This window comes from Palaemon carinicauda, chromosome 22 (genome assembly GCF_036898095.1).
Source record: "Palaemon carinicauda isolate YSFRI2023 chromosome 22, ASM3689809v2, whole genome shotgun sequence".
In the NCBI taxonomy this organism is placed as follows: domain Eukaryota; kingdom Metazoa; phylum Arthropoda; class Malacostraca; order Decapoda; family Palaemonidae; genus Palaemon; species Palaemon carinicauda.
Genome location: NC_090746.1, coordinates 60743566 through 60761833, shown reverse-complemented (window position 1 = coordinate 60761833; position 18268 = coordinate 60743566). Strand labels below are relative to the sequence as shown.

The window sequence follows — 18268 nt, the reverse complement described above, 5'->3', positions numbered from 1 at the left end:
CCAATTATAGAAAGATTTGGACTCAAATGCTATGTAGGAATGATAAATGTACTGTTGAGAAAAAGGAAAAGCTGGTACCGACATAGCTTTTTAAAGGTTTGATGGTCAGTCATAAGTGGAAGAGGCAAAAGACAGGGCAGTGTCCTAGAGACTGAGCATATACTTATGAACAGCGGCCATTAAGCTAGGACCATGGAGGGCTAGGCAACGACCACTGCTGACTCTGCTCGTATACATATAGGGTCCCCTAAACCTACCCAAATCTCTTGCCCACAAGAACAATGATAATGGTACTACTGGAAACTATCGATCTTAGGCAGGGCTCAAACTCCTGTCCAACCGATTGTGAAAAAGAGAAGTTTCCAATATGCTACTATAAATGCAATGCTATAAAGTATAGGAAGACATAAGAATTGCTAATCAAAATTATTTATTATCACCCAATGTTTGCTTAAAAGGTGAAATGACATGATTGATAGACGATACAATAGATTTTTTATTGTTAAAATTTTACCGTTTTCCAAATACATATACTAACAAAAGCATTTTAAAGCATAGTTGTCAATATTTTTAGACTTACAATATGGCACATTTTTTAAGATGATGAAAACTTAATATCTTGTAATCCTATTTTAGTAACTGAATTTTATCCCTATCAGTCCCTTGTTTCGAGGTTATTATCAGCTACTTATCTGTAATAATATTAAGGATGAGAGCCTTTTGATATAATCTACAAGTTACCCACAGTTGAAGAGAAATTAAAGAAAAAGTATTCTCAACAATGATTCAAGGAAATTTGATCAAGTGAAATCATCATATAGAAATATAGACTTTTTTTGGCTTGGTTTCGTATATGGACACCGTGCTAGAAGTCTTATGACTATTTCCCATCGTCATCGTGACGTGGTAATTATTTTTTGTGACCTCGCATGGCCTACGGATCCCCCACCTTACTGAACCCTGTGGAGTCGGAGCCCTCTCCCCGGGACCGCAACAAACGAGGTCAAAATCTGAGCTTCGTCTTGGAATAAAGTTTTCATCGTCATTGTCCTGATACATCGCATTGAAGAGATCAGCATCAGCGTGGCTCTTCGTTTCTTCACACAAGTAGAGACCGATGAAGTTACAGTAATGATTGAAGTTGTAAGGACAGTCCCAGAGGATGTGTAGATAGGTCTCAAAGTCAAGCTTGTAAGTAACAATTCCACTAGATCCTGTCGCACACCATCCCCCGGCAGCATGGAACAAACAGTCATCCTCGAAGTGAGCCGGGATGCTGGCATCTGGGGTTACGCGAACCCTTCCCCAGTTTAGGTAATACTCTTGAAGATGAAGGGAGTCATCGGTTAGGTTTTGGATGATCATGTGGTTGCTAATACCAGTCCCGTCATTGTCAAAACCAAAGGCCCAAAAACTGCCTGTTGATGTGGTAAGGGCACTTGAGATTGAGTTTCGTTTAGCAAGAGATCCAGCTTGAAGGTTGACGTTCGGCTTTGCTCCAGCCATGGCAGAATCTGTGAATGGGAGTATAACTGATGAAGGTTGTATTAGCCAGCCTGTGTATTAAAGCATATCCATTCATTAACCTACTTATAATTTAAAATTGATTAAAATAACTCTTTTTCAAGTAAAGGTGATTCCATAAAAGGGGGATATAATGTATGGTTTTATGGTGAAAACACTCATATGTCATAGCTTTATTTTTCTAGGAGCATGGAAGATTACTTGTAATGCATTTTATTCCTTATAGAATAGTGTGCAGGTCTTTCTTGGAGGATAGTTCTCAGTCTTTTTGTCTGTGTGTCCCAGGAGGAAAGCCATGCGTTCTTCATTTTGTTGTGTATTCTTGATGCTATTGTTATAAACGGAGAAATCAAATCATTTATCTTATTTAACGTGTTTACGTATTCATAACATCCCCTATAAATAACAATTTTATCCCTGTTGATACGGCAAACACGTTCAGTAAGAAAAATTAGCAATAAGTACTTGAATAGTAGTTATTTTTCTTAGTTTCAATATTGTCAGACATAGTAAGCATATATACATACATATCAAGGAGTAAATGCTCCGATAATTGTTATTTTTGTTATGAGAATCATGAAGAAAGAAAAAATTAATGGAGTGGCTTAACTTTCTGTATGTACGGTGCATATTAGCTATTTTGATAAAACTTCCATTGTACTGTTGTTTGTCTAAGTTAGGTACTGATTCATTTGTACTTTCCCAAAACCAGTTTGGGTATAGTATTAGAAGCCATCAACAGAATATTGTCTTGATTTTAAAGAAAAGAAGAAGGAAGGTTTTTTTTTTTAATAATTTTTTATAATGCTTTACAGTTAGAGTGTATGTTTAGGATATTTGAGTGTACGGATTGAAAAAGGTTATTATTATTATTATTATTATTATTATTATTATTATTATTATTATTATTATTAATAATAATAATAATAATAATAATAATAATAATAATAATAATATTTTAATTTTTTCTTAATATTTATTTTCAATCCTCTTTATTTAAAAGATTCAAGCTCTTTTGTCGAATTCATGTGCTTCCTATTTGCAATAGTCAGCCATTCTTCTTTACATTCATAACTAGTTATTCTTTACATTCCTCTTCTTAGATTTATTGGGTTTTCTTTCACTTCTTTCATCGTTGATCTTTGTTGACTTTTCTATTGAGTTTTTATATCCTAAATTCAGGCACCGTCACAGCCCAATCCAATCTTTCTTAACAGCCTGGCTCCTGTGAACATGATGTTTTTTTTTTTTTTTTTTTTTTTTTTTTTTTTTTTTTCATACATGATTAGCCTTTGTTTGTTTTTACATGACCAGCTTTTGCTTTTTTCGCTTGATTGTATTTTGTTTTGTTTTTCTCATAATTAATTAGCCTTTTTTTTTGCCACATGATTCACTTGTTTTTTCACATGATCAGTTTTTCTTAATTCACTTCATCAACTTATGTTTTTATATGATCATCTTTATTTCTATATAATCGGTTTTTGTTTGCTTGACATGATCAGCTTTTTATCACTGCAAAATTAGTGGGGGACCCTCCCAAAACCTTGGGCTAACTCCGTAAATTTGAAAAAATCCAAGATGGCAGTCAAGTTCTCTTAGCCAATTCATTTATCAGAATTATGTTGAAAGTTAGCAGTGATGTGTACTTCCAAGTAATAGTATGTGCACTCAGAACAAGAAAGACATTTATTTTTATACCCTTTGTTAAAAATCATATTAATCATAATTAATGAAAGGGGAATAGAATCCAATATGGCTGCTATTTTTCCGTAAAAAAAAAGAAAAATTAAAGCAATATTATTATTATTATTATTATTACTATCCAAGCTACAACCCTAATTGGAAAAGCAAAATGCTATAAGCCCAGGGGCTCCAATAGGGAAAATAGCCCAGTGAGGAAAGGAAATAAGGAAATAAATAACTGAAGAGAACAAATTAACAGTAAATCATTCTAAAAAAAGTAACAACGTCATAACAGATATGTCATATATAAACTATTAACAACTTCAAAAACAAATATGTCATATATAAACTATAAAAAGACTCATGTCCGCCTGGTCAACAAAAAAGCATTTGCTCCAACTTTGAACTTTTGAAGTTCTACTGATTCAACAACCCGATTAGGAAGATCATTCCACAACTTGGTAACAGCTGGAATAAAACTTCTAGAGTACTGCATGGTATTGAGTCTTATGATGGAAAAGGCCTGGCTATTAGAATTAACTGCCAGCCTAGTATTACGAACAGGATAGAATTGTCCAGGGAGATCTGAATGTAAAGGATGGTCAGAGTTATGAAAAATCTTATGCAACATGCATAATGAACTAATTGAACGACGGTGCCAGAGATTAATATCTAGATCAGGAATAAGAAATTTAATAGACCGTAAGTTTCTGTCCAACAAATTAAGATGAGAATCAGCAGCTGAAGACCAGACAGGAGAACAATACTCAAAACAAGGTAGAATAAAAGAATTAAAACACTTCTTCAGAATAGATTGATCACCGAATATCTTAAAAGACTTTCTCAATAAGCCAATTTTTTGTGCAATTGAAGAAGACACAGACCTTATATGTTTCTCAAAAGTAAATTTGCTGTCGAGAATCACACCTAAAATTTTGAAAGAGTCATACAAATTTAAAGAAACATTATCAATACTGAGATCCGGATGTTGAGGAGCCACCGTCCTTGACCTACTTACAATCATACTTTGAGTTTTGTTAGGATTCAACTTCATACCCCATAACTTGCACCATACACTAATTTTAGCTAGATCTCTATTAAGGGATTCACCAACCCCAGGTCTACATTCAGGGGATGGAATTGATGCAAAGAGAGTAGCATCATCTGCATATGCAACAAGCTTATTTTCTAGGCCAAACCACATGTCATGTGTATATAGTATGAAAAGTAATGGGCCAAGAACACTACCCTGTGGAACACCGGATATCACATTCCTATACTCACTATGGTGCCCATCAACAACTACTCTTTGAGATCTACTACTTAAAAAATCAATAATAATGCTAAGAAACGACCCACCCACTCCCAACTGTTTCAGTTTGAAAACAAGGGCCTCATGATTAACACGGTCAAAGGCAGCACTAAAATCAAGGCCAATCATACGAACTTCACGACCACAATCAAGGGATTTCTGTACTGCATTGGAGATTGTAAGAAGGGCATCACATGCTCCAAGGCCTTTACGAAAACCAAATTGCAGACTAGGGAATAGATGATTACCTTCAGCAAACCTATTAAGACGTTTTGCCAGAAGACGTTCAAAAACTTTAGATAATATGGGAGTTATGGAAATTGGGCGGTAATCAGTGGGACTTGAGCTACCACAAACACATTTACATAGAGGAGTAACATTACCAATTCTCCAACAAGTGCTAAAAGCTCCTCTTCTTGCTAACTTGCGCAAAATAACAGATAACTTTGGAGCTAAGAAATCTGCGGTCTTTATAAAAATCAAAGGAAAAATACCATTTGGGTCTACACCTCCATAAGCATCAAGGTCCATCAACAGAGCTTTAATCTCACGAGATCGAAAAGCTAAACTAGTTAGTTTAGCCTCAGGAAAACAGGAATGAGGAAGTTCAAGTTTTTCATTACTCTGTTTACTGTCAAAAACATCAGCCAAAAGGGTTGCCTTTTCCTTTGGACAGTGAGTGACTGAGCCATCTGGTTTAAGTAAAGGAGGAACTGCTGCATCTACACCAAAGAGTGCAGATTTAAGGGTAGACCACCATTTATGTTCCTGAGTTGTACCAGAGAGGGTTTCTTTTATGATTAAATTGTACTCCTTTTCAGTTGAGGCATAAACTCTCTGAGCAAAAGCTCGAAGCTGAGTATAGTTGTTCCAGGTCAAATCTGATCTGTTACCCTTCCAAAGGTGATAGGCCTCCTGCTTCTCCAAATAAGCACGTCTACAATCATCATTGAACCACGGTTTGTCCTTCATTCGGTACCTTAGCACACGAGAAGGGATACGCCTATCAATTATGTTGACTAGATTCTCATTCAAAGAGACAACAGGATCTACACTATTATATAATTGTGACCAATTCAAGCACAAAAGATCATGCAAAATCCCATTCCAGTCTGCTTGGGATTTCATATAAATTTTACAGGAATATGATATATCAGGGACAGGCTGCTCAGTCTTCACTAATAATGAAATCAAGGCATGATCAGAAGTCCCGACTGGAGAATCAACCTTACTAGTTATAACGCCAGGGGAGTCAGTGTATACGAGGTCCAAGCAATTACCAGACCTGTGAGTAGCTTCATTTATGATTTGCTCACAGCCTGATTCAGAGGCAAAGTCTAAAGCTCTTAAGCCATGGCGATCGGTAGGAGAGATAGAACTTAACCACTCCCTATGGTGAGCATTAAAATCACCAACAAAGACAAAAGAAGCCTTTCTATCATCTTCTTGTATCTTAGCCATAATGGTAAGAAGACAATCGAAGATAGAATCATCCATGTCTGGATTCCGGTAGATTGAACACAAATAAAAGTTGTTATGCCTGCCACAAACTTTTATTACCTGAATCTCATGACATCCACATTGATAGCAGGACTTATGAGAAGCAGGGTACTCGGTCCTAATATACACCGCCATTCCCCTGGCCCTAGGAATGGCATCACGTTTCAGCATTATTGGCTTCTTAAAACCAGTTATAAGGAGCTCAGATGAGTGCCTCATATTAGAAACCAAAGTTTCTGAGCACAAAAGAATATCATACTGTCTGGACGCAACTGTAAGGTCTTGGATATTTGCATGAAGACCACGAATATTGCAATACAGAAGACGACATTGACGAAATCTAGGACGTACTGGTCCCGGATTTTGCTCAATGTCTCCAGACAGCATAAGAATTAATAGAAATAAGAAAGAGACATCATACTTAAAAACTAGATTAACAAGAATTATAACAAAAACAATATGTACAGAATAATAAAAAAAGTGATTGATGATACCCATAGACTAGAGTAAAAAGTCGGAAAAACTGGTCAACATGGAGGAGCCGATACACCATGCAAGGCTAAATACCCTCCAGGATAGCCACTTCAACTGAAGGGAGGACAGTAAGGATGGTTTTGAGAAGAAAAGATCAGAAAAAGGAAAAGACAACCTCTTGATAAACCACCAGGCATCCATGGCCCTTCTATTAAGCCTGCCCAACACACCATTTCAAAAAAACAAGAGGAAGAAAAAAAAATAAGATAGAATAGAGTGCCCGAGTGTACCCTCAAGCAAGAGAACTCTAACCCAAGGCAGTGGAAGACCATGGTACAGAGGCTATGGCACTACCCAAGACTAGAGAACAATGGTTTAATTTTGGAGTGTCCTTCTCCTAGAAGAGCTGCTTACCATAGCTAAAGAGTCTCTTCTACCCTTACCAAGAGGAAAGTACACTGAACAAATTGCAGTACAGTAATTAACCCCTTGGGTGAAGAAGTGTTGTATCTCATTGTTGTCAGATGTATGAGGAAAGACGAGAATATGTAAAGAATAGGCCAGACTATTCTGTGTAAGTGTAGGCAAAGAAAAAATAAGCCGTGACTAGAAAGAGGGATCCAATGCATTACTGTCTGGCCAGTCAAAGGATCCAATACCTCTCTAGTGGTATTATTATTATTATTATTATTATTATTATTATTATTATTATTATTAGCCAAGCTACAACCCTAGTTGGAAAAGCAAGATGCTATAAGCCCGAGGGCTCCAATAGGGAAAAATAGCCCTGTGAGGAAAGGAAATAAGGAAATAAATAAATGATGAGAGCAAATTAACAATAAATCATTCTAAAAACAGTAACAACGTCAAAATAGATATGTCATATATAAACTATTAATAACGTCAAAAGCATGTCATATATAAACTATAAAAAGTCTCATGTCAGCCTGGTCAACATAAAAACATTTGCTCCAATTTTGAATTTTTTGAAGTTCTACTGATTCAACTGCCCGATTAGGAAGATCATTCCACAACTTGGTAACAGCTGGAATAAAACTTCTAGAATACTGTGTAGTATTGAGCCTCATGATGGAGAAGGCCTGGCTATTAGAATTAACTGCCTGCCTAGTATTACGAACAGGATAGAATTGTCCAGGGAGATCTGAATTTAAAGGATGGTCAGAGTTATGAAAAATCTTATGCAACATGCATAATGAACTAATTGAACGACGGTGCCAAAGATTAATATCTAGATCAGGAATAAGAAATTTAATAGAACGTAAGTTTCTGTCCAACAAATCAAGATGAGAATCAGCAGCTGAACACCAGACAGGAGAGCAATACTCAAAACAAGGTAGAATGAAAGAATTAAAACATTTCTTCAGAATAGATTGATCACCGAAAATCTTAAAAGACTTTCTCAATAAGCCAATTTTTGGGGCAATTGAAGAAGACGCAGACCTAATGTGTTTCTCAAAAGTAAATTTGGTGTCGAGAATCACACCTAGAATTTTAAAAGTCATACAAATGTAAAGAAACATTATTAATACTGAGATCCGGATGTTGAGGAGCCACCATCCTTGACCTACTTGCAATCATACTTTAAGTTTTGTTAGGATTCAACTTCATACCCCATAATTTGCACCATGCACTAACTTTAGCTTAATCTCTATTAAGGGATTCACCAACCCCAGATCTACATTCAGTGGATGGAATTGATGCAAAGAGAGTAGCATCATTTGCATATGCAACCAGCTTGTTTTCTAGGCCAAACCACATGTCATATGTATATAGTGGGAAAAGTAATGGGCCAAGAACACTACCCTGTGGAACACCGGATATCACATCCCTATACTCATTATGGTGCCCATCAACAACAACTCTTTGAGATCTATTACTTAAAAAAACAATAATAATGCTAAGAAACAACTCACCCACTCCCAACTGTTTGAGTTTGAAAACAAGGGCCTCAGGATTAACACAGTCAAAGGCAGCACTAAAATCAAGGCCAATCATACGAACTTCCTGACCACAATCAAGGGATTTCTGTACAGCATTGGAGATTTCAAGAAGGGCATCACATGCTCCAAGGCCTTTACGAAAACCAAATTGCAAACTAGGGAATAGATGATTACCTTCAGCAAGCCTATTAAGACGTTTTGCCAGGAGACGTTCAAAAACTTTAGATAATATGGGAGTTATGGAAATTGGGCGGTAATCAGTGGGACTTGAGCTACCACAAACATATTTACATAGAGGAGTAACATTTACCAATTCTCCAACAAGTGCTAAATCATTATTGAATCGTATTAATATCTCTACCATCATATCCTGAATTCTCTAAATGCAAATGTATAATTTGTGTGTGAGTGGCTGAAGTTTGTAGGAGAAATATATATACAAAGAAAGACGGCTAACATAACATACGATTTCAATATTTGAGTCAAAGTCATCAATTTCATTTGCATGTAAACCAAATGGATCATAATCTGTTAATATTTTTGTGCCTATGTCCAGCATAGTCTCCCTAAGTATGAAAAATTCCATCAGGTTTCAGTCTGCCTTCTGCAGCTGTGGCAAGTCTCCAAAAGAAAACCCATTGATATGAAGGTCCATAAAGCTAAATTTTTCAATTAGTTTGAATTTTTACCGTTTTTTTTTTTTCATGACTTCTGTGAGGTCAAACTTTTCTGTTCTATTCTCTGCCAAAGCTATAACTTCAGCCATAGCTTTGCTTTCCATTCCATCAGTTTTTGAAATGGATGAAATGTTTTCCTTGTCGGCCAACTGCATGGAAAAAAATTAATTTGGAATTTCTGTGAATTGTTGCACTGAAATGCCCATTATCAGAAAACATTATTAAATTGAAAAATTCCTGGACAATCTTTTCTCCATAAGTATGTGTCATTTCAAAGTCCTTTAAGAGTTCTTCTGATGCAACTTGGCCCAATTGTAAGGACTGGGGAGTGGGGTTTCCTAAATCAAAAGGGTCAGATGCAAAATCTGTCAAACATTGATCCATATGTATAGCCTGTCCATCAATCGCAAGACAAGAGCTGGAGTTTTCAACATGACCTTTTGCAGAAGAGTTGAGATTAGCCAAAGCATACAGAGAAACTCTTACTCTGTTAATGAGATAAACTGTCCTTGTATGAATTAGTAGCATTGGTTCCCTCTTCAGAAAGTGGGACTGCCCAGCCTTCATTTTGGATCCCTTGTTCATTGTCATATCAATCCAGAGGTCCTAGGATGAACATGAATATGGTTAACCTGTTATAAATTGAAAAAACAAAATAGTCCCTCATACATGTATTGAGCTTTATCCTCGTGTAATGAACTAATTTCAAGCCAGATCTCAGTGAACCACCTTCCATATTTCTTTTTTATCATATATCTGTAACTAGCTGAACTCGGTTGAGTCCCTTGTTAGGCTGTTAGGCTGGAGGAACGTAGAGAGTAGAGGTCCCCTTTTTTTTTTTTTGTTTCTTTTGTTGATGTCGGCTACCCCCCAAAATTGGGGAGAGTGCCTTGGTATATGTATGTGTATGTATCTGTAACTATGGTAACATCGTCTTGAGTAAACATTTGAAGGCATTCCAGTCCTGAGTCTGCAAGGTGTGAATATTCAACAACCTTAACCATTTTGCGGAATTCTTGGTTTGTTCAACCATGACAAGCACTGTTCCTACAAATCAAGATGTATCTCGATTTGCTTGCAATCGTGTATAGGCATCACATAACATCTTTTGTGTGACCTCCAGGTGTTTTAAGAACTCTTAATTTTGCTTGGAGATGTGGAAAAATAGATAAACCATTTTCAAAGACATTATGAATGATTTTTCATGTCAGTAACCATAGCCGCCTCTCTTTCTCTAGCGACTAATGGTGGAGTAATTGATACCACAATGTTGAATTCACTATTTATTTGTTGTGATCAAACCTGGTGACATGGATAATATGCGAGTTAGTATCATTACAAATTTACATGTTATTGATCTAAAATCCATTTGTCAGACAATGAATAACACCATGATTTGTATGTTGATCATTATAGCCTCCTCTAACTTACAGGTGTTAATATATTAACATATTACATAATTGTGTACAACATTATACATACACGATGCGGTATTGCGGTAGTTTTGGAGATTGCTCTACGGTGTGTATTCTCTGCAAATTCTCATTCACAACTACGTTATACATTCACGATGGAGATGTGTTCATGCTCTGCACATCAATGGCTTGATTCCTTTCCTATGGTCGTGTTCAACATGTGTTAAGGCTAAAGGTTAATGCGCATGGGATGAGCGCTTCCATACTCCATAGTAAGCACATTTTCTCTCGCTAGCTTTTAACTCTTTATTCTAGTTCCCTTTCTTCAGTATAGTTATATTATTTATTTCACACATATACTTATTCTATATTCGCTGTTATGGCGAATACAGTAACTCGTACACTATTTTGAAGCAATGAACACCTTTCTTGTAATGTTTCCCCTTCAGTGCTTGATCAACGGAAACTTCTGCTATTACATCAGCTGAAGAAACTGCTAATCCTGGTCCCTTAAATCTTTTGCCTATTGCTGACATACAGGACTTCTGTGTATGAAAGGTACCAAGGAATGGAAGGTTTAGTTCAAACTATTCACTATGTTCATTCTTAATTTCAACAATAAGAGCATAGACTGGCAGATCCCAATTACCTGAGTAAATGGCATGTCATTTTGTTGAGCTGCTTATACCATGCAACACATAATTTCATGGACAGCAGATTTTTGGGGAGGGTTTTGGGAAAATAAAATAGTAGTGGTATGTTCTGCTTATGGTGGCAGGACTGTGAGTGGCTTACTGTTTGTGTTTGTGTGAAACCAATTTTTCGAGGTCATCCACTCTTGCCAGATTGTGAATGTATGCAGTTTGCCTTTGTAATGCCAGCTGTACGGTACTAGTGGTAATGTCAATTGCTTTCCTTAAAGCTGGTTGACCATGCTTGAATGTTTTTAAAAATTGTATTTTGTGTGCAATTCAAGATTTTTTCAGTTCTTGGGGTTTACATTTTGTGGGAAACTTGTCGCAGTGTTTATTGAAGTTATTTTTAGTAATGCTGTCAGGCTGCACATACATGACATTTATTCTACGAGATGTGTTTGTTCCAGTCAGTGTCATGACAAAAGTTGTCATTGTGTGGGATGGCTCCAACTGGGTAGCCTAAAGCCAGCTCATAATGGCAAACAACATTGTTTTCAATGTCATATTATTCCAACTATGCATACAAATTTAGAACATCTTAGTTGCTTACAACAAGGGACAAGTTCTGCAAAAGGTCAACTATGTCACGACTTCTTGCAAGTCCATGTACATTTAATAATAACTGAGTTTTGAAAGAAGTTCTGTTTTGGGTGATATATATGAAAATAATAAAGACAAAGATTCTATGTCTGCATCCTTGCATGATCTACTGAAGTCTTTTTCAGCAGGAATCCTTAGCCAAATTAATAACTGTCGTAGTATATGAGGCTCTTCGTGGTTTTCCAATTCCTGGAGCAGATGGCCACTTCATGATATGCTCTTTTCATAACGTTTCTTTTAGATGTTGAGTTACAGTGTTTATTCATTACTCATCACATACACACTAAATGTGTATCACAGCTTCTTTGTATGAGTCTCCAGCTATGTTACACACGATTATTCTCTGATTTTTGTGATAGTGGTCATAATAACGTAGCTTATTCCCAAAAATGTTCATTCAATAACTGTTTGATTCTGATTCTTTAGATCGATGACACAGTGAAACCGTAGTTCCTCTTCAGATTATTGTAGTCCTTCAGAAGACCTTGTATTGTTCTGGATTAATGCATTTGCAACACAGAACAGCGGACATGCTGGCAGAAAATGTGTTGGATTTCAACAAAACGTACATTCTGAAAGTGTAAATACAATCGTCACATTCTTTGATATACAATAAAGTAATATACTTTTTCCTACAGATCTGTGATACCTAATTTCAGAAGAAAATGGGTCATGAACATCATCAATGACCACTAGTATTCTGTCCCTCATTGCACCAACTTCTAGATAAACAGTGCGCAATTTGAATGTGTTCCATGTATCTTCATTTTGTATCTTCTTTCATGCGCCAGATATAGAGATATATGTGGAGTAATGTCCGTGTTTTACTTCTGGAGAACCTACGTAACACTTCATGTTCACTCAAGTTTGGATTCGAAAGAATCTGTAACTAGCTGACTCTTCAGTTGCCAAGTGTATCTTTTTTTGCCTGTTTCTGAGCTTGTTTAAGCTTTCACTGACTGCAAAGTTGTGCTTTACAAAGCTTATGAAAGAAGATCCCTTGGGGTCAATCATCCCAGTTAATTTTGTCATGCAAATCACCATGCCTGTCTAAGCCTTTCCACTTTAAACTAATGTCTTTAAACTGAGACTAGTGCAGAAGATGTGCAGGATAGTCAGACCCATTTTCATCACACTTTTTTTTTATATCAAACACACATAATCTCTCATTCGATTTTGCTCTTTTGTATCAAGGAATGACTTTAGTAGTGGTTCGGACATCTTTATCTAGTTCTTGGAAAGAAAAGAAAAGAGAATCAGTAACTTCAAGGGTCAAACAAGTTCAGTGACAATAGAAACAACATATAAGCAAATATTTATAACACTTGAATAAAATTTTGAGGGTGTACCAACCGTGTTTCACACAATTGTACATAATTCCTTTTGTATATATTATGCTTGCATCTTCGCTCTTCCCTCGCACTAAAACGAACATGAAAATTCATGTCTGGTTTTTCCTCTGTAATATTGTCTGTCTTGTGAACTTGTTATGTCCTGTTGCCTTGAGGTTTTGTATATAAGGAGAATGTTCTACAATAATATAACTCAGTCGTTTCCAACCTGCCTTTGAGTTCACAGCCTTACTCGGCACCGTCACAAGGGTCTATGACTAATATTCTGGGACAAACTTTCAATATTTTTATATCCTCACCTATGGCGTGAGGATCTGTGTATTTAGGCGAGCCAAATTTAAAATATTAGGCATCAATAGATGGGTTTTTTTCAATGTCTGTACAAAGATAAGCCCAGAAATGACCATCAGTGTATTTATGATGTCCATATTGGATTTTTTCCACTCATCAGTTATGACTGATATCATTTTCAAGAAATACTATAGAAATAAATGTCATAAATTACTTGTTCTGAGTGCAAATACACTTGCGGGGAAGTACACGTCACTGCTAATTGTCAACATAATACTGATAAAGGAATTGACTAAGAGAACTTGACTGCCATCTTGGATTTTGCCAATTTACGGAGTTAGCCCAAGGTTTTGGGAGAGTCACCCCCGCTAATATTACAGTGTATTAGCACAGGATTTAAAAAATCTCTTTGAAAGTTTGTCCCCATATAGTGGTCACGGATCCTTAATCTTTTTACTCAACTAAACTTACATCTCCTTTGTAACATCGTTTCATCTTTTCTTTATTGTTTTCATTCTCTCCTTGACATCTGTCTAACATCTATGTATATTTGTATTTTATGTTAGCCCTATTTTTTTATTTATTTAATGTATCATTTTTGAACCGTCAGTCCTCCTGTCCTGTTTGGCCAACTTTGACATCATAAAAAGTTCTATTCATATTCATCATTTTTTCAAAATTTCTTTCAATACAGGAATGTTTTCTTTATTATTCTTTGTAGCTCTACCGTTATGAACAAATCATCTGTATAATGCATTTTTCTAGGACACTTTTACTCACTTAAATATGCTAGATATAATCATCAGCATTGCATAAGGATATTAGCTCACTACCAGCTCTTGATGTAAATTGATTATTGTCAAGAGCTTAGTATTATTATTAAAAATTCCATTCGTTTTTAGCTTTTTGTCTGTAACCATCACTGTCCCTAAGTCCAGAACCAATGAAAAACTTTCTTTGAATATTTGTGAAATTACTTTTGCTAATCAACTAATTCATTTGAAACCACCTCACAAACCATTTTGCATTTGCATTACATTTGCCCTTTTTTCTATTAAACTTCAGACTTTTTACTCGGTTTCAGTCTACGATATGTTAGAAAATCATCTTGAAATACTCTGTAATCTTAAATTCTCTGTAATCTATATAATATAAAAAAAAATTCCTCTTTTTTAGGTTGGGACACCAAAAGATTTTTCATCTGGTAATATAGCTGTCCCTTCCTTACATAGAGTTAGAGAATGCTGTGCAGCTAGTCCAACTTCCAATATTCTCCTGTCTTCTGAGGGATTTTATGTGTGTATCTGATAATGGTTCTTACATTTCAGCCATCATTCCAAGCTCTTCTGTTTATCCAAATTTAGTACTAATACATTATTTGAAAGCTTTTTGCATATCAAGATGTGTAATATTTCCATAGTAATTCCATATATTTTTTCCCACACATCTTGTGACTAGACACGGGAAGCTTTCCTACAGTACAGTCTGTAATTCTCTGTCCACTGTTTACACAACTTTACCTCTTTGTTGCATATTGTAAAGCAGGGGTTCCAAACGTAGGTATATGTATCCCCAGTAAACTTGATCTGAGAAAATAGAAATACGCAATACATGATGTAATCTGTATTGAGATTGAATAATGAAATTATATTTCAAAATAAATTGTTTCTCTTATTCATTATTCATCCTCAATTTTAGGGGTAGGCCAACACATGAGTCTATACAAAATCCCAAGAGGTACAGAAGAACAAAAAGGTTAGGAAGGCCTGTTTTAGAGCATCTTCCAACCTTCAATTTTTCCTGTCTCCTCCTCAACCTCCGTCTTGCATAGCAGAATTGTTAAGTGAATACTTTTATCATCCTTATCGTAAAACAGACTTATTTTACCCATCTGCTTATCAGAGAAAATATTTGTAATCACCTCAGGCATTTAGATATTAATCTGCCTTGATCTGAAGTGCTTTGCCGACCAAAACAACAAAATATACTATTTATATTCATTATGAAAACAGGAAATTGGATTATTTTTCCTCCAGGTCAGTTTATGTGGTGTATGCCTACGCTTCGCAAAAGAAGGTAAAATTAGTATGTAAAGCATATGCCCTTTGTCTGTTTGTGATATTCATCTTATCGAGATAGTAACAATTATTATTTTTATTTCTCCATACCCGAATAGTTTTGGATGGTAATGCCACTGACAGGTTTGGGATTTGAATTTGGAAAATAGAAATCATATCCTAAAATTAGGAAATACAGACGATAAATTGTTAATTTGACTACTCCAATAAAAAAAAACTGGTAAATAGTAACTAGGAAACTATATACCTAATTTTCTTCATAATATCTTTACGTTTTTCTTTCTAGGAGCTTTAACAGGTGTCGGGTATTAATTATTTTGTTCTAAGTATTTGTTTTGTAGTCTATCCCCAGAATATTTTCATCCAAGGTTGCAGTGGTTAATATATTGAGAATGTTTTCCTTGAGTTTAATAATAAACATCAGGTTAAGAGATTTTGTTCAATTTCTTATGCAGATTGGCAACGACAGGTTATCATTCTATAGTTCAGATGTAAGGTATTAACTTAATGAATGAATATAAAACAAGAATATTTGTCCTTTAAGAACTGGACATGTTATTCGGGAAATTAATAAGTGATTGGGTATCTCCTTGAAAAATCAGAGGAACGAATCATACCTCAGTTGTTGGGAAGATTGGAAGAAGAATGTAGTTTTCTTATAGACTTCAGAGAGCCTTAATGCCAGCGTAGTGTCCTCGAATAACACATAACACCACTGAAATTCGTATCTGAATAACCCTATCTCTGTTTGGTAAAATGCCTAATCATTTATCAACTATGCTCTTGAGCTGTTATCTTTATGATTAAGTCAAGTCCGATGAATATATTTTCTTTTATTATTTGTCATTCATGGTTTACGCGTAACATCTTTTTTTCCGCACTGGCTAGTGTCTTTTTGGGGAGTCCCTAGTCCCATAGCATTCTAATTTGACAGTTATGGTCGTGGCTTGTCTTACACTAATAATGATAATGATAGTACTGATAATGATAATAATGATAATGACGATAGTAATAATGATAGACACGTCGGATGTCAAGGATGTGAAGACAGAAGAATCCCAGATCTTTGAATTACTCCTTCAAAACAAGGAAAGAATAAGATGTGATTTAAGCCTTTGATAAAAACAAAAGCTTACTCTATAAATACATTGTGACTTTCTCCGTCTTGAATTTTCGTACAAAATACTGTAAAAGCGTAAATAGCCTCTCTCATCTCTGGCCGCCACATAAATACACTAGATGAAAGTACTGTAATTATCGTGATACTAGTAGGTACAGCACCATATATTATGTAACGTCCTTACGGTAAGCCGAGAGTTGCCATTTTGACTATTACCTATTACCATCATTTGTGTATGTGTGAGTACGTCAGTAATGATAGTAATAATGATCCAGTATTTCTTGCATCTTTGATATCAGCCAAAAAGTAAACTCACAGATCTGGCACTCCTTTTAAATTGATCTTCTTTATTTATTTATTTCTAGGAACTATTCAGTTACTATTTAATTCTTTGCAAATGTAGCAGTGATCGTCATTATCGCATTGCACCTGTCGTGGGACCGAGATAAAAGCCGTATCTAACTCCGATGGGTAGCTAACATAGAAAAAATGATTGTGCGCCTGCATTTGTGCTAGCAGGATGTTCCTGATGATTATAAACTGTTAAAATGATACGCTTTTACTCTCTCTCTCTCTCTCTCTCTCTCTCTCTCTCTCTCTCTCTCTCTCTCTCTCTCTCAACAAGTCACCAAATATATTTGGAAATAGAAAAATGTACCTACCCCTGGCATGTAGCTCTCTCTCTCTCTCTCTCTCTCTCTCTCTCTCTCTCTCTCTCTCTCTCTCTCTCTCTCTCTCTCTCTCTATAACAAATATATTTTGAAATAGAAAAATGTACCGAACCCTAACATGTAGTTGACTAAACAACAACAAAAAATTCACTAAAATTCGTAATCCTCCTCCGAAAAAAAAAAAATTAAGCCGGAACCTTCATAGCGACTCTCTTAAAGCCGATAATGAATTCGACTTAGGTCTGTCTAGCTTAAATAAGGAAGGACACATTTTCGTGTAAAATATGAATAAAACTTACGCTCGAAATAATATTCCTGTTACTCAAGGCCTCTGGAGACCGTAATCCTCGCTCTGAAAAACTACGTCAAATGGTTTCCGACGTCTTTTTTTTCTTTTTGAATTCGCTTTTAAGAGGCTTTCGTTTAGAAAGATGGGTGATTTGGTGGTACTGAGTGGACACCCATTATTTTACCCATTGTTTTTTTTTTTAATTTGTTTTTCAATCTCCATTCTACTATTGAATAAAATCTATTAGACAGTAATTTATTTGAACCATTACTTATTATTAATACCCTTTTTGAGTGGAGATGCCTTAACGTGTTAAAAGGATTTGTGTATCATCATGACCAGCAAAGCTTTACTAGTCAGGGCCACCTATACTAGGTTGGTTTTCCGTGAGCGTCAGGCTAAAGTCTCCTACCATCACCACCTGGCCAGCGGGGTTATGAAAACTGGCCAAAACCTGGACATAAGACATGTAAGAGACCTTGGTCCTGCAGTGGACTAGAAACGGCTGGATTTGTTGTTTGTTAGTGTTGTTTATTAGTAAATAGGGGGGAGGTGATCGAACTTTAGAAAAATACTATGAATAGGTGAGGAGGACGGAGGGTTGCCTTAAGGGAAAGTGAAGATGA

General features: G+C 35.8%; 1 protein-coding gene across 1 annotated transcript; it reads right to left on the bottom strand.

Annotated features, from left to right (window-relative positions):
* Positions 1 to 478: 478 nt before the first annotated feature.
* LOC137616484 (uncharacterized) lies at positions 479 to 16301 on the bottom strand. Its single transcript, XM_068346294.1, has 2 exons — positions 16180 to 16301; positions 479 to 1514 (listed from the first exon to the last, which is right to left on the bottom strand). The coding sequence occupies exon 2, from the start codon at positions 1504 to 1506 to the stop codon at positions 814 to 816; it is 693 nt and encodes a 230-aa protein (XP_068202395.1). The 5' UTR covers positions 1507 to 1514; positions 16180 to 16301; the 3' UTR covers positions 479 to 813.
* Positions 16302 to 18268: the final 1967 nt, after the last annotated feature.

Coding starts and splice junctions, on each gene's coding strand:
- LOC137616484 (XM_068346294.1), bottom strand. CDS start 1,506: ATGGCTGGAGCAAAGCCGAACGTCAACCTTCAAGCTGGATCTCTTGCT.